Source organism: Paroedura picta, chromosome 1 (genome assembly GCF_049243985.1).
Source record: "Paroedura picta isolate Pp20150507F chromosome 1, Ppicta_v3.0, whole genome shotgun sequence".
Classification (NCBI taxonomy): domain Eukaryota; kingdom Metazoa; phylum Chordata; class Lepidosauria; order Squamata; family Gekkonidae; genus Paroedura; species Paroedura picta.
In genome coordinates this window covers 150,381,747-150,403,914 of record NC_135369.1, presented here as the reverse complement: position 1 = coordinate 150,403,914, position 22,168 = coordinate 150,381,747, and the positions used below count along the sequence as shown (strand labels likewise).

General features: G+C 41.7%; 1 protein-coding gene across 1 annotated transcript in view; it reads right to left on the bottom strand.

The window, feature by feature from the left end:
- Positions 1 to 21,245, bottom strand: part of LOC143822911 (uncharacterized) — a 123,037-nt gene extending 101,792 nt beyond the window's left edge. The window contains exons 1-2 of the mRNA XM_077308635.1: positions 21,008 to 21,245; positions 3,636 to 3,757 (exon numbers count right to left, since the gene is read on the bottom strand). Coding sequence (XP_077164750.1) covers positions 3,636 to 3,723 — 88 coding nt within the window. The 5' untranslated portion in view covers positions 3,724 to 3,757; positions 21,008 to 21,245. The remainder of the gene's footprint in view (positions 1 to 3,635; positions 3,758 to 21,007) is intronic.
- Between the last annotated feature and the right edge of the window lie 923 nt (positions 21,246 to 22,168).

Genomic DNA, 22,168 nt, shown 5'->3' with positions numbered 1-22,168 from the left:
GATGTGTGGGAAAGATGTGGGGGGAGTGGGAGGAGAGGTGGGTGGGAGAGGTAATTGTAGATTTTAATGTTTTTTTTAAATTTTATCGTTGTAAGCCACTTCGAGACGACTTAATCGAGAGAGGCAGGATATAAATTAAATTATAAAATAAAATAAAGTATGAAAATCAAATTTGATGAAAAACCTGCCCTCTTTAAGGAGAGTTCCACTTTTTCAGTCATGGTGACCAGATAAGGGCACATTCTATCGACCATGCATTTTCAGAACTGCTTATGGATGCAACATAACCCCAGACTCTTCTAAATCATCACTGAGTTAGGATTTGGAAAAGACTAAAGAATGAGTCCAAAGAACGTGGAGAAGAAGGTGGCCTATGAAAACTAATTTTAGGAAACAGTCACTAAAGAGAACGTGACTGCCGGTGCTGATGGAGACATGAAGATGTGGTTTATCCCTCAGGCACTGACAACATGATTAGTAAACTTGAGTTGCATGATTTCTATTGCCCGCTTTCATAGTTTATAATGCACGCTATATAGTATTGGTTAGTTTTATGATGTAAAGTAACTAGGGCAAAGCATAATTCTTCCCCTTATTTAGTCAACTGATAATATGGCAATCACTAACGAGAAACACACAGTGCAAGTATTATTTGTTTGGCAGAACAATGGCCGTCTTTCCTGTGTAATGGGAATGGCCGGAAGGGAAACAAAGTTTCAATAAAACAACGAGCAACGATTAATCACAGGAGGACAAAATATTGTACTCCTTTTTCAGTATTTTTCTTCTCTGGGCCAACCCTAGTTGGCTTGCTTACTGCATTTTTCCTGCTGTCGGCATAGCCCCTTTTGCTATATACTGAGCCACAAAGCCATTACGAGGCCATGCACAAGTCACTAGAGCTTGGATTAAAAGATCACAGCCAAGTCATGCTTTGGCAGTTGTGAGTACCACACAGGCTAATGTGTTCCCTCCTCACATGCCAATTTTCTCCTCCTTCGCTGATTTTCTCTAATCACAGTTCGTCGTGATTTCCAAACTGGGCAAACTATGGTTACCGATAAACAGGAACTGCCATAAATCCTTGATTTGAAACCATAGATGATAAACCTTGGTTCATCCAGTTTGGTTATCATTACTGTAATTACAGAAAAACGAAAGGATCACTGTTCAAGAAGAGCTCGTCTGTGGTGGCACTTTGGCTGTGGAACACCTTTTCCGCTTTTACCCAGCCAAACCTGTTAAGTTTTCTGTGTCAGCAAAATACATGCCCAAGCTTTTTGTCTAGCTGTATTTTGGCTAGCCTTCCTTAAATCCCCCGAGGCAGATTAGGATGGGTAGTCACGTTAGTCTGTCTAGGAGTCAGCTTGGTCTAGTGGTTAAGAGCAGCAGCTTCTAATCTGGTGAGCCAGATTTGATTCCCCGCTCCTTCACATGTAGTCAACTTGGGCTCACCACAGCACTGATAGAGCTGTTCTGACCGAGCAGTGATATCGGGGCTCTCTCAGCCTCACCCACCTCACAGGGTGTCTGTTGTGGGGAGAAGAAAGGGGAGGTGATTGTAAGCTGCTTTGAGACTCCTGGTACAGAAAAGCAGCACATAAAAACCAACTCATCTTCCATAGCAACAGAAAGGAGCAGGAGTCCAGTAGCACCTTAAAGACTCACAAAGGACATGAGCTTTCATGAGTCACTGTTAACTTCTTCACTCTGAAGAAGTGAGCAATGACTCACAAAAGCTCATCTCCTTAGGACGGGTTTTGAAGTTGGTAATATTTTTATATTTAAAATTTTTATCTGCATTTTAGTCTGTGACATTTTTTGACATTTTTATATAACTGCTCTTTATATAGTAACAATATTGTATTTCTGTTGCTCCTTACTGCCAAACAATGGTGCTGATTAATTGCTCTGCTTTCATTGCTATGGTTATTTTTCATAATAGGTTAATAGGTGATATTTTAATGAAAATAGTTAATTGGTTTCATGCTCTTTTAAAATATGATTTGCATACTGTCTCAAGAGCTTTACGACTGAGTGAACCTAGAGCAAATAACTATAAATAAAATATAAAAGGAAGGAGAACTCAGAAATCCATATTCACAATCACCACACTATGATTTACCATTACGTTACAGATTTACCATAAGATAATCATTTTATTTTTTGTTCCAGATCCAAATAAAAAACAAACCCCCCAAAAAACAAATTCATTTGCATCAAAACTGAAATGGATTGCTCATGTTTCCTCAGAAATTGTTTTTCCTCCTACTTTCTACATATGTATATCACTTCCAGTGACCATAATACAAGACCATGATTTAAAGTGCCATTAAAATAAACATAAACTTTGGCCTCAGTAGCTTAGAATTCTTGAGGGAATCCGAGACATGCAACTAGGCAACAGTATTGGATTTCTATGGCTAATATCTTATTTGGATTTTGCTGAGGCCTGCCTCATAGCTACCACCTAATTTAAGTTTCTAGGAGTTGAGTGGGGGCTGATAGCTGGATGAACTGTTTTCTCTTCACTACAGCCATGAAACCACAGGGGTGCACTGTAACTAGATCAAGCCTTCAAACCTCCTCTCCCTTCACCCTCACTCTCCTTATTTCTATTTTTCTGACTTGCAGACACCATTCTTCATTGGCAACTTCCAAGTCTCAGTAGAACGAAAGTGAAATAATGGGCCAGAGGCCACCATCAGGCCGGAGAAGAATCATCACCCTCTTTGGTACCCAGCCCTTTGGCATCGACTTTGGTTCGGGCTTTCTACAGGGCAATGGCAGAGAGACTAGAGTGGAATGAAATCTATCTGCTTTCTACCCCTGACAGGGGTAATCTTAAGCTTTGACAGGAGTTAGCTCTGGAGCAACTAGTTAGACACAGACCCTTAATCACCAGTGGGTCACACGTCAAATAAAGGAACGTGCTCTCTTCAAACTTCGTGCTTTCATTTTATGCTGTATTTTATTATTATTATTTTTCACCCTCTTGTAGACTACATGCATGGTTTTCTCCAGTGGTCACTGCAGCCCAGAAAGCAGTTTTAAGTTCAAACAATCTGCTTCTTGCTGATAGGCAATTGATTTTTTTTTCTCCAAAAATCTTTGGGTGATGTGTGGGTTATGTGACCTATGGTCATGTTTGTTAGCTGCCTTGTGTTAGAAAGGAAATGTGGGGTTTAAAACTTTAATTAAATTATGAAGGCCCAGAAGCTGGAAAACAATGTAAAGATCAACACTTTACAAAGGACAGATTCAAGTGAGAAGCCATGCTGATCTGAAGCAGCAGAACAAATGTACAGTGCAGTGGCACCTTCACTTTACAAAGGAATCTACAAAATGTAATACCCCACCAGCAGCAGGAATGATTTACAAAAACATCAAATAAATAAATAACACCACTTGAAATTAATATTATTGAAATGTCATCTAAACATTATGATGTATCCTATATAAAGAAATCCCCCCCCAAATGCCTTTATACGAATTGATATAAAAATCAACTCACTAAAATGTAAACTTATTTAGACATCGTCTTAGAAGGAAAGAACAGCAAGGGAAAAAAGAAACTAGGATATTTAGGGGAAAGTTTTAACTAGCCATGATTAGTCAATAAAGCAGATTCTTACTTGATCTTATATCATCATCATCAGCTGATACGTAATCATGAAGTAGCAACATTAAAACTGTCTGAAGAAATTTTACGTTCTTTGCCATGTATTCAGTATTCCCAGCTCTTCAAAATCTAGAACTAGAAGAACACAATTATTTTAATTGTGACCATTACTCATAAACATAATACATTTGAACAGTTAAAGTATGGTCAATTTGAAATCAATAGTCTAATCCATCTGCTTGTATTTCATGGCTTTGGTTCTATTTCATTCCCGAAATTTAAACAGGTAACTAAAAATGTTAGCATGTTTCAAGAGGAGCAGAAACAAGCACATCAGAAAATCTACATGAATTCTTTACCACTGAGTAGTAACCTGACAAAATTCAACACAATAATCCATCACTAAAACACAATATTCTGGGGTACTGCACAGATGCTTCTACTCCTGGCATATGCCAGGGACACCAAACACCACATGGGCAAGGCCTACCCACATGAAACAGGGGTAGCCTACCCACATGGAACAGGGACACTGCTGTAACTGGGGGTAGCAGCAGCACAAAACAAAAATAGCAAGTCCAAAGCTCTTTACTTCTACTGCTCTATCTGTCCAATGAGTCATAGCGCTTTTAGAAATATTTTATTTCCTTCACTTATCACCCACCTTTCTTACTGGGACTCCAGGTGAATTTCAAAATATAAAAAGCAATTCAATCAAACAGCACATGACATTCAATAAACAATTCAAAGGGACTAGGATTACAGGATTAGAAAGCAATGTAAACAGAAAACGTTCCTACATACCATAAACAGAGGAAGGAGTAGACTATAAAGGTAGGTAATGGACTACAATCCTATTCCTTTATAACAACACCTTCCCAAACCGTTTAACTATATTGCTATTATTATTATTATTATTATTATTATTATTATTATTATTATTATTATTATTATTATTATTATTATTATTATTATTCCCCGCCACTCCTGAAGCCGGCTCGTGGCAGGTTACACAAGTCCATAAAGCCAAGTTAAAAACCCCATTAAAAGGACATACAAATCAGCTACAATCTCAACAAAATAAGAACATGGCAAAATAAATCTCACCCCCAGCCATACCGCTAGAGGGGGGGAGGAAGGAAGGAGGGCCGGATAACCCCGATGTTACATAACGCTGAACGACGGACAAATAAATAAATGAATAAATATATATATAGGGTGGGCACTTTGATTTCTGTTTCATGTATTCTGCGGAATGAATCTTCCTGACCTCCTCAGGCAGACTCCTCCCTAAATTGGGAGCCACCAGAGAAAATACATGTGAGTGAGCATCTGCCAGCCTTACCCATCTGTAGAATGGCACCCTCAACAGGCTTTCCGCAGAGAAGCAAAGCAGTCTTGACAGTACATATCAAGACAAGCATTTCTGCAAGTATGTCAGTCGAAGGCTATCAAGGGCTTTGAAGGCGATCATCTTTTGTCCAGCCATAATAGCCCCACTACTGTACAGCTTCACTTGGTGTGCAATCCCAATTGTAACCAATGCTGCAAATACTACACTGCCATACTTAGAAACTACCATTAGAAAATGGTTCACATAGGAAGCCTGTTGCTTCACTTTATTCTCCATGTAGATACTGTTCCATTAGCAGTACTCTAGTACAGTGGTCCCCAACCTGCGGGCCGCGGCCCAGCGCCGGGCCGCAAAGGCCATGGCGCCGGGCCGCGGCTCCCTCTCCCCGCCCCCCCCCGCAGTAAAAAACTTCCCAGGCCGCAAGCTTGTGGCCCGGGAAGCTTCTTACTGCGGGAGGGCGGGGAGAGGGAATCAGGGCCGGGCCGCGCCCGCGCGGCCCACGGATGCGGCCCGCAGGCGCGGCCGGGCGCGCTTCGCGGGCGCGACCCGATCCGCGGGTGCGGCCGGGCGCGGCCCGATCCACGGGCGCGGCCGGGCGCGGCTCGTGGGCGTGGCCCGCGCGCGGTCCCTGCGGGCGCTGCCCAATGCCCTGCCGGTCCCCAGCCTAATAAAGGTTGGGGACCACTGCTCTAGTAGCACAATGCAAAGCACTACAAGAACCCAGACAACACTTAAAACATGTCAAATTTTAATAATCCTTTTCTTGATAGGAGAGAGCCATATGGATTCTTTCCATTATGCAATGATCTCCAAACTTAGAACTGAATGCTATGTACATTTAACTCCTATGCCATCCTGTAAAAAGATAATAAATTGAATTATATAACATGCCCCATGTCATTTCATATAGATAGACCATGAGATAATAACAAAATATCAGCGCACACATTGTATGAGCAATAAACCAGCCTGTAAATAATATTTACCACCTCTTATTGCTTTTCTGAGACCATCTGCTCTCCCAGTGCCAAAGCTAACACAATACTCTGCTACCCATGCAGATTTAGGATTAGGGTCCAGCAAAACATAGCTTTAATTTGACTCAACAAACTTCTGAACTGCAGTTCAACTTATCACAGGAAACTGCAGGTAGGAAAAGAATGTATATGTTTGTGTGACATCTCTCAGGACGTAAGATGCCAATTGGGCGGGGGGGGGGGTTCTCACAAATCCACCTACCTAAATTCATATATCATAGGTAGCCATAGCTGATATGTAACACGGTTTCCAGTGTCAAAAGGAGGGGGAGGAACAAGGCTATAGTATGATTCAATTTCAAGCATGCTTTCATTAGTGGCAGTTATTTATTTAATTTATATTTGTTTTTATTAACCACCACTCCTGGACCCTGCCAGTTTGTGGTGGTTTACAATTTAAAAAAAACCCATAAAAATACAACAATATTGGCAACAAAATTATGTCCTTCCCTCCCCACCCGTCCACACCTGATGACAGTAATCTACCACCGACCTTGGGAGAGGTATCCAATGACCAGATGTTCGGCACATGAGGGTCTATACCAGGCCCATACAGGGAGGGACCCAGTCTCCTTGGCCTGGCCTCAACCAAATGTCTGGTGGAAAAGCTCTATCTTACAGGCCCTGCAGAACTGTAGTAGCTCCATCAGGGTATCAGCTCTTCCAGGTGCTCATTCCACCAGGTCAGGGCCAGGACAGAAGAAGCCCGGACCGAAAAGTTACACATGATATTTGAATTCAGTCCCCAACAACCAGTCCTTAATAGTCTAGGGTTGTGTCCAAGTCAGGCACTGTTAAAAGTCTACCAAGTCTCTGCTGGGACAGACTCCTCCTTCTTCTCAGCCACATATTCGACATGACAGTTGCTAATGACATGCCAAATTTTCATCTGGTAAACACAGACCACTTCAGAGGCACAGGTTCAGGGAAATAAATAATCTTTTCCTTTACTAAGAACTGCCAAGGGAGTAAAAAAATTTAAATGTCAGTGATTTGCCATATGATACTAGATAAAACTTTGCAATCAGTGTACAGTGTGCAGAATGCACGTTGAGGCTGCAATTCTCCACACCATTAGATCCTTCAGTCCCCATGAGATTCAACCTAATTACCTTTGAGCCAAATTGCAGCCCTATAGCTGCACTCCATGACCACTAGTAGAGTAACCATCAGGAATTCCCCATCGCTCCTGCTGCAACTCATTGAGCCAAGAACAGAATTCCGCTCATAGAACAGGGTGGACAAAGCTGAAGAATGCAGAGAAAGGAGAAAATCAGTAACAGCCCCTTCTGCTCCTCTGTCAATTGAAGTGCTGTTTCCCTGCATAGCTTCTGGAATACCAGTGCAATGGCACTTCAGGATCCAACCCTCAGAATTCCTCAGTTTGGGAAAGAGAGACAGCATTGTTCTCGTGTATCAACTTAACTTGGCTTTTCAATAGTCATGCTGCATGTTTATACAGTACAATGGACATTCAGTTTGTCCAACTTTTTAAAGGTTTTCTCTATAAACAAAATTTCAGAAATTTTACTGCTGGCTTCAGATACAGCTATTGAAGTGAGGAGGAGTTACTAAAAGCAAAGTGTACAACCGCAATATTTACTTCCACACAAAAAGGTCTATGTTACGTATGTAACATGAAATAACCTCACGGATATGATACCTTTGTTTTCAGCATACCTCTACAGGCAAATTCTCACCATGCTACTACAGTTATAAATATTTGAGCTTTCAGGAAAGGAAGCATCAAAGGCTACAGCAACGGCATATTTCCATAGAACATGTGAACATGTCATCATTATCAACAACACATTACAGCAATGCACTCTACAGGGGCTGCTTTAATTGGGACAGGACATAACACTGATGTTCGTTAATTGACCCAAATTTTACATAGAATAATACTAGTCACCAGTTTGTTTTCAAGATCAGGCTAAAGGGATGATTCTGACCTATAAAATTGTATATGGTCTGGGACACTTAAAGATTGCCTCCTTCTACATTTGTCTTACCAGATACAGAAATGTCCATCACAGGCTCTCCTCTGTGCCCATGTGGAATGTACCAGACAGCTACCACACGGAGGACGTTATGCTGTGCTGCCCCCTGATTTTTGGCCCAGGGATAGTTGCCCTGATTATTCTCATGACTGCACAGGCAGCTTCTGGCTCACTTCCCCACCTGCCCACTCCAGATTTTTGCACCTGCATGAGGCAGCCAATGGACAGGAAGAGGAAACTTCCCACCAATATTTTTTTTCTTTTTTGGCTTGTCAATCATTGTCACATGGTGCAAATTCCTGATCACCTTCCAGCACCATTGAGTGTCCCCAAGCCCAAAATTGTTTTTAAATAAATAATGTTATTATTTTTTACTTTTAAATGCTTTTATTGTTATTTTACATTTAAAGAAAAAAATGTAAATATTCCCAGGTGGCTCTCCCTTGGAGCAGCTATGACCGCAATGTGGATCCATAGCTCCGTATCCGCGAAGCAGACTTGTGGGAAGCATCTACTTCAGTTTCTTAGAAGGAGTCTTTCTTTTAAAAAATGAAACAAATGCTTCCCACCGCTCCATGGCGCAGTAGAGTTGTGGAACTCGTTCATTTTATTTTTAGGAGGAGTTATTTAAGACTCCTTTGGAGTCCAAAAAATCAGCTCTTCTTCTCAGGCCATACTGAACTCTGCTCTTTTACTGCAGACCAACACAGCTACCCTATTGAAACAGTTTCTTGCCTCAACCACAGGAAAATTAAAAGACTAGTTTTGTTTGGCAAATAAGACAGTGTGCATTTCATTTCACAACTGAGCTGGGTTGCATACAAAAGCTTATTCCCGCTAATTAAACTTAATTCTGGGTATAAGCTTTTGTTGGTCTTAAAAATACCGCTAGATTCAAACTTTATTCTGTCCTTCAGAGTAACAGAACAGGCAGGCTGTTAGACTGGTGGATTAATTTTGTTCGGGAAAGGCTGACTAAACTCTTGGTTAACTGGTGCCTCCACTATCAACTTTCTCACACTGACAGAAACACTTGAACTGAGGAGTTTCCCTATTTAGTCTCCACACTGGCCCAGAAACAAGGACTCAGAATCAAGGTCACTTGATCTCAAGATCCCACCTTGATCTTCTTAGGAATTCCTAACCTACTATCTCCCTAAAATAGACTAGCCTACCTAGCACAGGATATCTATTCTTTGTCCTATTTTCCCCCTGGATAAGCCCTGTCTGAGGAGTTGATGGATTTTCTTCCCTCTAACTCTCTTTCCAACTCTCTTTCGCAGAGGATCCATGGTGTCTCTAGGATATCACATATGCACCCTGAGATTAGGAATTGGTGGTAATGTCTAGAGAACAGAACTGGAAAGCATAGATGTTCATTATTCCGCAGATGAAACCATCTGTTGAAAAATAGATATTAAAGTGGAGGATCCAAAAAGACTTGCAAGGGGAAGCATTCCATTCCTTCATGACTACCACTATTTCCTCTTTCCCTTCACTGAAAGTCCTTTCCCCCACTTCCTTCTCTTCTGTCTACCCGAACTATCTTCATTTGCCCCCAGCTTCAGTTTTCCTTCTTTCCCTTCTCCTAGCAGCCTCTCCAGGGAAAAAAAAACTCTGTGCGTTTCCAGCCACAGAATGGGACCAGCAATGTGGTGCCAGACACCAGTCCAACTGTGCAGTAGGGAACTCACAAAGATTTGGTGGAAGCACCTTACTTTCCCTCTATCCCCCTTCCATAACATATTGTGGATGTCACTGCTATTTTAAAAGGATTTTAAATGGTAGTAAATCCACATATCAGAACTGTGGATGCTCTCAAGTCTACTTTGGCCTCAAGGCAAGAGTATCAGCACAGACACAATAGGAAGACATCTACTGAATACAGGATACAGAATACTTTATTGGCATAACAAGAAGACATCTACTAAAAGAACATAACCTATCTACAATCAGTGATCTAAATAGAGTAGGCTTTCTCAAGCAGGGTTTTGTGAAATTCAGGGGGTGGGTTATGGCCCTAGAAGGGTTTCCCAAGTGGATGGGAGTTATTTTTAATTTATTTATTAGATTTTTTTGCCTGCCACTCTCAATGGCTCGTGGCAGATTACAAGCGTCTGTATAAAACCCCCAAATAACATACCCCTTAAAATACAGCAGATAAAAGACAATAAGATAAGGCAAAAAACCCCATAAATTCCCAATTCTGTCCCCCAAAAAAGAAGGTAAGGAAGGGCAGATAAAACCCCAAGTCCACCAGTCTCATAGCAATGTCTTTTGTCCTGAGGGAGGTCAAGCAGATCTTCCTTAGCGCGCTGGCCTCAACCATAGACCTGGCAGAAGAGTTCCATCTTGCAGGCCCTGCAGAATGCTGAAAGCTCCCACAGGGCCTGTAGCTCCTCCAGGAGCTCATTCCACCAGGTAGGGGCCAGGACTGAAAAATCCGAGGGCCGGGAATGACCAACAGATTTAAATTAAACCAACAGATTAAATTATCTTCACAGAACCTTCTTTTTTTAAAAAAAAAATTCAGTTCAAGCCATATACTTTAATTTTCTTCTGGGTATAACTTATTGGTCAAAACTGACTTTTCAGTCATTGTTTTTGTTATCCTGGTTACTGTTATTACTAGGGGCCAAGCCCTTGGCATTCAGGAATACAACAGGCACAAGATTGGGGAGGGAGGTGGAAGAACACTGAGACTGGCCTCTCCCTCCCCACGGGACGTAGAAAAGCTGAAGGATTGAGGCCCCCCAGGCAGGGAACTCAGGAGGAGCAGGAGCAGTTCTCACACAGCAGAGATCTTCAACCTCTGAACCTCAGAGAGAAGCAGAAGAATTTGCCTTTTTACCTACCAAGTCACACTGCTGATTGATGCTCAGTGTCTGGTCTACTAAGACCCCCAGATCCTTTTCACAGGTACTACTCCCAAGATAACTCTCACCCATCCTATAGTGATGCATATGATTTTTCCTACCTAAATTAAGAACTTTACATTTACCACTATTGAAATTCATTTTATTCATTTCAGCCCTGTTTTCTAGCCTGTCAAGATCATCTTGTATCCTGATTCTGTCTTCTGGTGTGTTTGCTACCCCTCCCAGTTTAGTGTCATCTGCAAATTTAGTAAGTTCCCCCTCTATTCCTTCATCCAAATCATTTATAAATATGTTGAGCAACACAGGGCCCAGGACAGATCTGAGACACTCCACTAATCACTCCCCTCCAAAAAAATGATGAACCATTTACAAGTACCTTTTGGATGCGATTTGTCAATCAGTTCTCGATCCATCTAACAGTAACAGGATCCATACCTCATTTTACCAATTTGCCAATAAGAATATCATGCAGAATCTTATCAAAAGCCTTACTGAAATCAAGGTAAACTATGTCCACAGCATTCCTCTGATCTAGCAAGGTAGTAACTTTCACAAAAAAAGAGATAAGATTAGTCTGACATGACTTGTTCTTGAGAAAGCCATGCTGACTCTTAGTAATTAAAGCCATTCACTCTAGCTGTTCAAGGACCGACTGTCTGATGATTTGTTCTAAAATTTTGCCAGCTATAGACATCAAGCTGACAGGCTGATAGTTACCCGGATCCTCATTTTTCTCCTTCTTGAAAATGGGAACAACATTTGCCCGCCTCCAATCTTCTGACACTTCACCTGTTCTCCAAGAATTGTCAAGAATGATGCACAGAGGTTCAGAAATTAAATCTGCACATTATTTTAGTACCCTTGGATGCAATTCATCTGGCCCAGAGGACTGGGTTTCATTTAAAGAAACTAGGTGTTTATGGACTACTTCTAAAGTGATTCTAGGCCACAACTCCCATCCCTCATCACATGAAATGATTTTGCATGTTGAGCACAATTCCCCTCACAAGAGAAGACCAAGGAGAATTGACCAGTTCAGCCCTCTCTTCATCACCTGTTACAATGTCACTTTCTTCTCCGCAATTTTCTCACCATGTGCCTTTTTCATACTTGGAATATAACTAAAGAACCTTTTTTGTTGTTTTCAGCATTTCTTGCTAGCCTAAGCTCATACTTAGCTTTCCTAATACTCTTCCTACATGTATTGGTTATCGGTTTATATCCCTCCTTGGTTATAAGGTCCTCCTTCCAGTTCTGAAGTGAGTCTTTTTTATTATCCGATTCTTTGGAAAGCTGTTTATTGAGTTATCCTGATTCCTTTAGGTTCCTCCCAGTTTTCCTTCTCAAGGGAATTGTCTGCATTGTGCCTTCAGTATTTCACTTCTGAGGCACTCCCAACCTTCTTGGACTTCGATCTCCTCCTTTTTCTGACTACGGGATTCCACCAAACATAACTAAGTTTGTTAAAATTTGCTCTCCTGAAGTTCAGCCTGCATGTATGACCACATACAGCTTTTCTCTTCCCCAAGATCATGAAATCCAAAATCACATGGTCACTACTACCAAGTGTGCCCACAACGTTTATATTGTCAACCAGTTCTTCCCTATTGGTGAGAATCGAGTCTAAAACAGCAGAGCCCCTGGTTGCCCCTTCCATTTTCTGGGAAATGAAGTTGTCAGCAAGACAAGTCAAGAATTTATTTGACTTTTCATTTTTAGAAGAGCTGGTCTTTCAACAGATACCTGGGTAACTGAAATCTACTATGACCACTAGGTCCCATCTCTCTGAAAACTTTGTAATCTTGTCTAGGAGCATCTCATCCAAGCCTAGCCCGGTGGTCTTTAGCAGACCTCTACCATAATACCACTATTATTTTCTACAGTTAGAGTAGTTCAGCAATGGAATCTGCTGCCTAAGAAGGTGGTAAACTCCTCCTCAATGGCAGTTTTTAAGCAGCAGCTGGACAGATACTTATTACGGATACTTTAAATTGATCCTGGAGGTTGGACTAGATGGACTGTATGGCCCCTTCATAGTGTATGAGCCTATGACTCTACTTTGCCAAATGGGCTGTGAGCACAACTGAAAAGCCGTACACAAAGGGCTTTGAACACTTAAAAACAACTGTATACAAACTATGCTGAAGATACACAACCTGGGGCTTCAGCTTTTGATACTGGTGGATTATGTTCTGCTGCAACAAGACAATGAGTAACACCAGAATATGCCCTGGACATCCTTTCACTTATCATCATATGACATTTCAATTATGGAATGGAAATAGCTATTACTTTCATAAGTTGTTTTGGACAAACTAGTAAATTACACACTTATCTTGCACCAACTAACATCTAGACAAGACCACTTATCTGCAGAGAATAAGGATGGAAGTGGTGGAAAATAAGGCTTTTACAGCAACGGTCCCAAACTCTGGTATGTTCTTCTTGAGCAGCCTCTCAACTTTTTTACCATTGAGAAACCCCTAAAGCATTCTTCAGGCTTCAAGATACCCCAGAAGTGGTATGATTGTGGAGAACACGGTTGGGAAGCATAGCTGTGTACACACCCACCGAGGACCCCTCCCCTGCCCACCCCATCCAAGCTCATCATTAGCCATTTTGGTAAGGGGGGAGGGGCAGTTACCATGACCATATATGGCCATATCACCCAAGAAAAGTTTAACAAACTTAAAATACATACAAAAAGTAACTTCCACCCATTCAGGAAACCCTTCCAGGGCCATCAAGAAACCCAGGGTTTCACAAAACACTGGGTTGAGAAAGCCTGTTCTTGAAGATAGAAAATATTTCTTTCAATAGGCACTCGGCAGGTGTTTATGCTATTTTTGTGCCAATTTATCTGCATTTAGGTATTTTAATAACAACTCTACTGCCCATCTAACTTTCTACAGTTTAGGGAAATGTTTTTAATCTATGTCTACTTTGTGTTGAGCGCCAATATTCAACACAAAAAGTCTCTGGTCAGAAAGTCAGCTTGTTCTGCCAAGAGACATCAACAATTGAATTTGACCCATTTTAAGATTATTTTGTGCGAAATGAAACTGATAATTAGTAATTAGGATGGCAAGGGAGGGGAGCCACAGCATAGGAAAGCCTGGCTTGAGATGCATGATTTATTGGAAAATGAATTATGTACCATGCCAGAATCTAGTCCAGGATGTTGGCGGTAACAATGACCTAGGTTAATGGCTCTCAGAAAACGATGAAAAAACCAAAATATATGTTATCCCCCTCTTTATCAAGGATCATAAACTAATCCAAGTAAAACAGCTAATATGGAAGGAAGCCGGCATTCAAGGCTCTTTCAAAAGAACTGATGATATGCCAGCTGCCAGCTGCATAGTTTTAAGAAAGAGACACATTTACAAGTTTATTTAACATTTAAATGTTTTTACCAAGGACTGTAAAATAATTTCTGCTGTGCCATACCAAATCTTAGAACATAGCTTCTCATGTACCAACAGTGCAATCCTAAGCAGTTACTCCAGCCTGTCCATTGAAATCAACTTTTCTTAGGACTGCACAGGTAACATGGACAACTTAAGGCATCCAGAGAGGGACATACCATATGTACAAATGAAAATTAAACATTTTCAAACCAATCAGTGAGACAAAATGGCTATTCTAAATTGCAGACAGCTTTGTAATAGATGTAACACTACAACTTTTTCAAAAAGATGTGGAATTACACTTGGCACCTGTCTTAAATGCTGTCAAAACAATCAAAATATAAAAACATGGGAATTAAAACTTAGCACTCATCACCAAGCATATTCTACAAAATAACATATGTGGATGCTTGGAATACAGATGGAAATGTATTCCTATGCCTCATTTAACATATTCATGAACCAATTTGAAACTTTTCATGGTGAGCCAAAAATTTTAATTCATTTAATGAAGTCTTTGATGTTTTACTACTTGAGTACCCTGCTTAGGTACTCCAAGTATGCAGAACCACATCTGGCCAACTTCACATCATTCCATTTTAATTTTAACAGAACAATTTTATAAATAAATCCTACTAAATCCACTGAGGATTTACTAAGTTCATCAGGTTTGAAAAGTGTAACTCCACTTAAGACTCTACTGACAGTAAATTAGCTTACACTTTAATGGAAATTATGATTTCTCAAAGAACATCTAACTACTTTTTTCTGTTCCTGCTGTTCACTGTATTATATAAAAATCACTGTCTTGTTTCTACAGAACTTATTGTTGATCTCATCACTAGAAAATGTTACAAGTATGCAAATATTTAAAAGAAGATTCTTTTAACAACTCTCTACAACCCCATCTTACAGCACTGGAAAATGCAATATACACATATAACAGTCCCGTCGCCCCATTCTGCCCCCCATGGAAGTTTTGCCACTTACATGGGGGAAAGCTGATCCTGCTATGATGCTATGATAACCTCACCCACTTCCCTCACTCAGTGGCAAGATTTTCTCTCTGTTTTTCTTTCCCTTTCTGACTGATCAGTTCTATATATCGCTTTTCTTCTTTTCTGAAGAACTATGGTTGACCCATTGTATTACAGTATGAAATTTTGCCGAGGGGAAGGGCTGAGATGCCCTTTTAACTTAAACCACTGAAATGGCACTTAAGGCTTTTTAAAGATCAAAAATAACAAAATATTTTATTCAACATATAGGGGAAAGGTCATTCGCACTCCTCACTTTGCAAAATGGGAAAGAAGCCAGTGAGAATGGCAGGCCCCTATGGCAGCGGCAAGGCAACATGCAGACTGTAGCAGAAAGGGACAGGGAAGAGCCTATACTTGCCCTCAGTGGGGGAAGGCCCTCCCAGTGAGGGCCAATCAGAGGCCCACTGGCACTTCCCGACAGCATCCCACCTCTCTTAGTGGTCCTTGAAGGGGAGGGCCCTCCCCCTCAAGGGCCAAAATGTGGCTATTCAGTTTTTAACCAAGGAACAGTTGCACAAACACACAGTCCCTGTTCGAAAATACCTTTATTCATGTTCAGGCTCAATTCAAAATGCTGGTTCTTACCTCTAAAGCCCTGAAGGATCATCTTGTCCTGGTACAAACCCAACAGAACAAATGCATGCCTCTCATTGGCTCTTGGACTACATCTACAGATTATCAGATATTATTCTATTGATTTTTTTGAACTGAATTTTTTCTATGTGAACAAAACAATCCCGTTGTAAATGATTGCCAGAGTGCAATGATAATGCAGTATCCATGTACAGGTGCAGCCTTACTTGTAATGCTTTATCATTGAAGTATTCAACCATTCTCAACTCAACCAATGGCTTTTTCACTTGCACTACCAATAGTTTAGAACGGTTAACACAGGAAGTGAGGACACCAATATTACTGGCTTTTAGGGGGACTTGGGTATTGAATGTTTATTGAGGGATAGATGGAATGGTTTATTGTGCTTGTACAGCAAACAGTTTGCAGTGGTAGTGCTGTTTTATGTTTATTATTGTAGATGTTTCATCTGTTGATGTAAGCTTCAAAGTTTAAAAACAAGACCTTAAACTAAATACCTTTGAATATAGTATACATGTTTGTTAAGGCAGGCTCTTAACCCACTTGACTTTCTGTTTTCTTCATGCTGTTTCATACGTCTATGGATTTGAATTTTATATTTTCCATTATTTTATTCTATTTTATTGTTATAAAATTATCTCTTATACTTTGTAAAGACCTATGATTATATACAAATGAATATTACTACTACTACTACTAGAATTTATGTAGATTTTCAACAGTATGTGAAAGCAATATTGGACAGAGTAGAGCCAAGAAAGAGAGAAAGGACCATCTGAAGGCTGAACTTTTAACAGCTCATCATCTTTGGTACTCTGGTACCATCATGAATAAGAAACTATGCAGATGACCAGTCATAATTGCCTTGTCTTTCTCAAGGTTTTACTACAACTCCTTTGGTTTATAAACAATAACAGAACTTTTGTAAATCACCTGAGGAGCAAATGTTGGTAAAAAGATGGACTACACATACCATAAAACAAACCGCAGGGTAGATTGCTATAGGAAAGATGTCCATATGTAATTAATGTAATATAGAACAAACCACTAAATGTTAGTGGGCTATTTTACATGAAATGTGAGACCCTAATAAATCAGTGTAAACTAATTTTCTTATAACATCTGGAAGCCAAGGTTCTAGGATAGGTCAATATCAGAAGAAACCTATTAATACATGTTGCCCCAACCTTGCAAATATAAGTTTCCTTCCAACACAGTATCTATGCAGCCTGCCCTGTCCAAATTTCTGTGTTATGAAACTGCAATATATTTGCCAGGATTCCATACACTTTCCTACTCATGAACTGAGTGGCCAAGGGAACTCCCAAGCCAAGATTTTCCAGATGGTGCATTAATATAATAGTGACCAAACACAGTTATCCAATGACCCCTTTTTCATTCTAGGTCTATATACTAATTTTTTTACACCTGGGAGTTTTAGTCTAAAACCTGGATTTAAAGTTTACTAGTAACACAGGACAAGAGGATAGATCCTACATTAATGAAATATAATCCTCAGCTTCACAAGGTAATGAGCTCAGTGTTCAGCTCACATTGAAACCAGGTCACTCTGCTGGAATGAACATGAAGGGAAGAAGGAGAAAACTCTGATTATATCCATATCCACCTCCTTTCAGTACAACCTGTAGAAAAGAAAATATTTTGGTATACATAGCAAATATGCATCAATTCATTCTCATTAACACTAACCAAGGAGCTTAGATCTGCTACCACTATCATCATTAACACCAAAGTCGATTTGATGTGCATCTAAGGTATACACAAGTGAAACACATATGGAGAGCCAGTGTACTACAGTGGTTAGCATTAGCCTAGGATCTGGAGAGCCAGGTTCCAGTTGCAAAGATTTTCATATTACTGTTCTAGACTGGATGTTACACACTGTTGGCCCAATTTCAAGTAAACTGATACAGGGGTGGGGGTTTCATCAAATTTCCTTCCATTAATTAGCCTTCTCTAAAGCACTAAGAGCCTCTTGTGGCACAGAGTGGTAAGGCAGCCGCCTGAAAGCTTTGCCTATGAGGTTGGGAGTTCAATCCCAGCAGCCGGCTCAAGGTTGACTCAGCCTTCCATCCTTCCGAGGTCGGTAAAATGAGTACCCAGCTTGCTGGGGGATAAACGGTAATGACTGGGGAAGGCACTGGCAAACCACCCCGTATTGAGTCTGCCATGAAAACGCTAGAGGGCGTCACCCCAAAGGTCAGACATGACTCGGTGCTTGCACAGGGGATACCTTTACCTTTACCTTTTTAAAGCACTATGGTTAGTTCAAACAATGCCACTTCCCCCACACATATCCCTTTTTCCCCACACAATCTTCCTCAGAGTTTTCAATGCCTTGACTCCATTGACTCAAATCAAGACATCTCAATGGTGCCAACTACAGCACTCAAGTGCTATACTGGTTTAGCGCTATATCACCTTAGAATGTTAAAAGAAATTCCAAGGAAGATCATGAAAGCGGGGGCAGCACTATAGGAAGTGCTATGGACACTTTGAACAGCACCCCACAGCAATTCAGAATGTAACAAAGGGTTGAAAACAGAGGAAAGCACTTTCCCTCAAAAGTGGCTCAACCACACTTTGCTAAACCAATGCAAGTGGGTTTGTATGAACATGTAAATAAATCCTGAAAGCAGACATTTACTAAAACAGGTCCATCTGAAATGGCCAACAAAAATCTATTAGCAACTGGTTACTAAAACTGAATACAAAGGAAGTTTGAAAATGGCCTCCCACTCTGACAAGGAAACTTATTAGGTGACCTTGGGTCAGCTGAGACCATCTCAGCCTAACCTTACTCTACAGGGCAGTTGTGACATAATACAGAAGAGGAAAGAATGCTGTTGTAAACTGTCCTCGGTTCCCATTGGAGAGAAAAGCAGGTTATAAAAATGAAACGCACAAAATGCAGTCAGGCTGCATTTGCATATTAAATCAAGCTGCAGCTTCATATATGCCCCCTCAGTCTACCCTTCATGCATGGAGCTTGATACAAAACTAATCATCAACCAGGTCCAAGTCACTGAACTCTAAATGCCGACATTGTGATGAAAATGAGCTTGATAAAAAAGAACAGTTGTGCATCAAGAAGAGAACACAGAGACAGAGGTGTACCAGCAAAGCAAGCTGAGTTCAGAGTTTAGTTCATTGTGACATCAGAACGTAACCACAGAAGTAGAAAGGCCTTGCTTGCCCAGTTGAGCAGACAGAGTTCAATCTAAACTCAAGAATAACCATCCAAGATTTTGTTCCGGTCTTTCCAGCTTGCCTTATATCACTGGAGAACAAAGATCCATGAAGCTTTTTCTGTCACACAAACACACAAGTCTGTGGGAACCTCTTGAAATCTAAGATGCACTGAATCTAATCCATGTAACCACAGATAACACAAATCTAGTCATTTCTTGATGCCACCCCAAAGCACAGACCACAAGTCAAAGATGCCGCACATGGCAAGCATTTGCATCCCCCCTTGGCACACAGAAAGTACCTCAGCACAAAGAGCAGCTGCCAAGCGGGCTTGGATTTCCACTGTCAAGCTGCCATCATGTGTTTGCTCGCATGTGGCAATCTGTTCTCTGGTGCCAATGAACTGCCAATGCTCAGACAGGCAGTCTGCATGGTACAAATACACTATAGCATTAAAAAAACCCCCACCAGCAACAGAGTTCCCAAGTAGTGGTTTTAATATGAAAATAAACACAGCTAAGATTTCTACATTCAAATTCCACACATAGAGATAAGCCAAGTTTATATGCTGTCCTTCCATTTTACCCAAATGTCTTCTTTGCCATAGGATAAGCAGGTAAACATTTTAAAGTATGCATAGTGTATCACAAAGCCAGTTGCCTCTTTCCCAAGAAATACACACCTGTCCATCTCCTGCCTTGAAAACCACAGGAGCCTGGGATCACAAGTCAGTTGCAACTTGATGGGATACAATCACCATTATTATGTCTCTGTTTCCCTGCACCCCACCAAAGAGTTCTTGAAGCGACTGGAAAATGGTCATCCAATTTCTACACTTAGATTTCCATGATGACCCATTTCCCCAGAGAAAAGCAGCTTTTTCATCAACAGACTGAGACTTACTAAAGCAAGGGACCCAGATGAGTGACTCTCAAGAGATACCCAAAGCTGTCATCGCATTCCTATTTTACGCAGGAAACAGGTAGAAATACTTGGCCTTCTGAGTAAACCTGCCTTGGATCAGACTCCATAGCAATGCCTCCTTAGCTTCAAGGGATTTTCTGGAGCTCAGCAAAAGCATTACAAATGTAGGAAAGCTTCCTTTGAACAAATAATGCTTTTAAGCTCTTGTTAGTATAACAAATGCCAGAGAGGAAACAAGCTCATTATTTTGCAGAGGCAGCCAAAATGCCCTTCCCGGGACGCTGAATCACACATCAACTTAAGGCAGCATTTCTGGCACAACTGCTTAGGAGTGAAGTCTCTCAGATATCCGTGGGGCTCTCATCCCCAGGAATGCGCATAAGGTCAGCAGCCTGGGATCCTCACCGAAGCACCAAGTCAATGTACCCCGTGGCCAAGGAACATCCATGAATCACTAGCCACCCAGGAGGCTTCATCCAAGGGGAAATGCCTTAAGGTTGTCCAACAGTTGGCAGATTTGGCTGAGATGCTGCTCACACTTACCTGGAGGTAAACCTTACTGAACAGCTATGGGGTAACTTCTGAGGAAACTTTCCTAAGCTTGCACAGTTGGCTCAAAAGGAGAGTCCTGTAACCGCATGCAGGTATTACTGTAACACAAGGCTTGCTGAGCCATCAGGTACCAAAAGGTTCCTCTTTTGACTTTGCCAACAAAACCGCACTTGTCAAGAGAAAACCACTCCCGGAAAGAAACGCGGATTGCTAAGCTTTGCCTCCAAAAACTCCATAGCCCACCACTAGAAACCCCTGAGTAAAATGGGAAACAAGCCAAACCAAGTATCGTTCCTGTCACATCTAGCGATCCAAACCTGCGTCGGATCTCCTCCCTGCTTTCGTTTGCACAAACCGGCTAAGGCGGCTGCAGCCTACCTACCGGGGACTGCAGCGACATCCAAGTTGAGATAAGGACTGAGGCAGGCAGGCAGGCAGGCAACCAGAAAGCAGCCCAGACTGGGAGGGAGAAAGATTCCAGTCCGCGCGAGTCCTCTCCGAAGCCCCGACCCTTCCCTCTTCTCCTCCGGGTATCCCCAGCTACAGCCTGCTCAACGGAACAGCCCGCCCGCAACTTTCCACTGACATTTTTCTTGCTCGGCACTTTGCTGGGGGCGGGGCCGGGAGATAAGAAAGCCCGCGGGGAGGGGCGGGGAAAGGGCAGCCTGGGAGCCCCGGCGGCGCCTCCACGTGGAGAGAGGCCGAGAGAGGCGAGGGGAAGGGCCGGGGGCCGGCGGGTTTGGGCGCCAGGAGGTTGCGCGCGGGAATCGACCTCCTGAGGCGCTCTCCGGTCCTGTCGCGCTCCGCTACAGCATCCTGGGCTGGCGGAGCCCGAAAGCAAAGGCGCTCTTTTGAACGGAGCCCCGCCAAAAACACAAAGAGCAGAGGGACACAGCCGAAAGCCCAGATTTCGCCTTGCTGTCAGTTGTTTTGTTGTTTTTTTGTTCGGGGGGGGGGGCTGTTCGTAGAAAGGGTTTTTTTTGTTTTGGTTCGGTTTGGTTTTTAAGTGGGAGGGAACGGACCTTCGAAGTGAAGCGGAACAGCAGATTCTAGGACGTCATCCAAAACGAATGGAGAATTGTTCCGTGCGAGCGTTTGACAAGAAACAAACCAGCAGTAGTGACCGTCAGTGCACAAACCTGTTTAATCTATTGCGCTAGTCTGTTTAGTTATCTATGGATTGTCATCCGTGCTAGTTTACGCTCAAATCATGAAGACATTTATCGTGAAGTAAATTCTGTTGTATTCCCATCCTGAATTCTGATTAAGGAATGGGTTTCTGATTAAGGAATTAAGGAATGGGTTTCCAGCATAGGATTGCAGTCCTAATTGCAAAAAAAAAAACCAAAACAAAACAAAACCTTCCCAGTGAATTGAGTTTCAGTTAAGATCACCTGATCTTCAGTTAAGATCACCTTCAGAAAGGCTGAATATGCATGGGATCAGGTTGCATATCCTTAACAATGAAATCTGGTTTCATTGATATATTTTAATTTCCATCCACATCTGTGTCGTAGTGATTCAAATCAATGATGGTAAACCA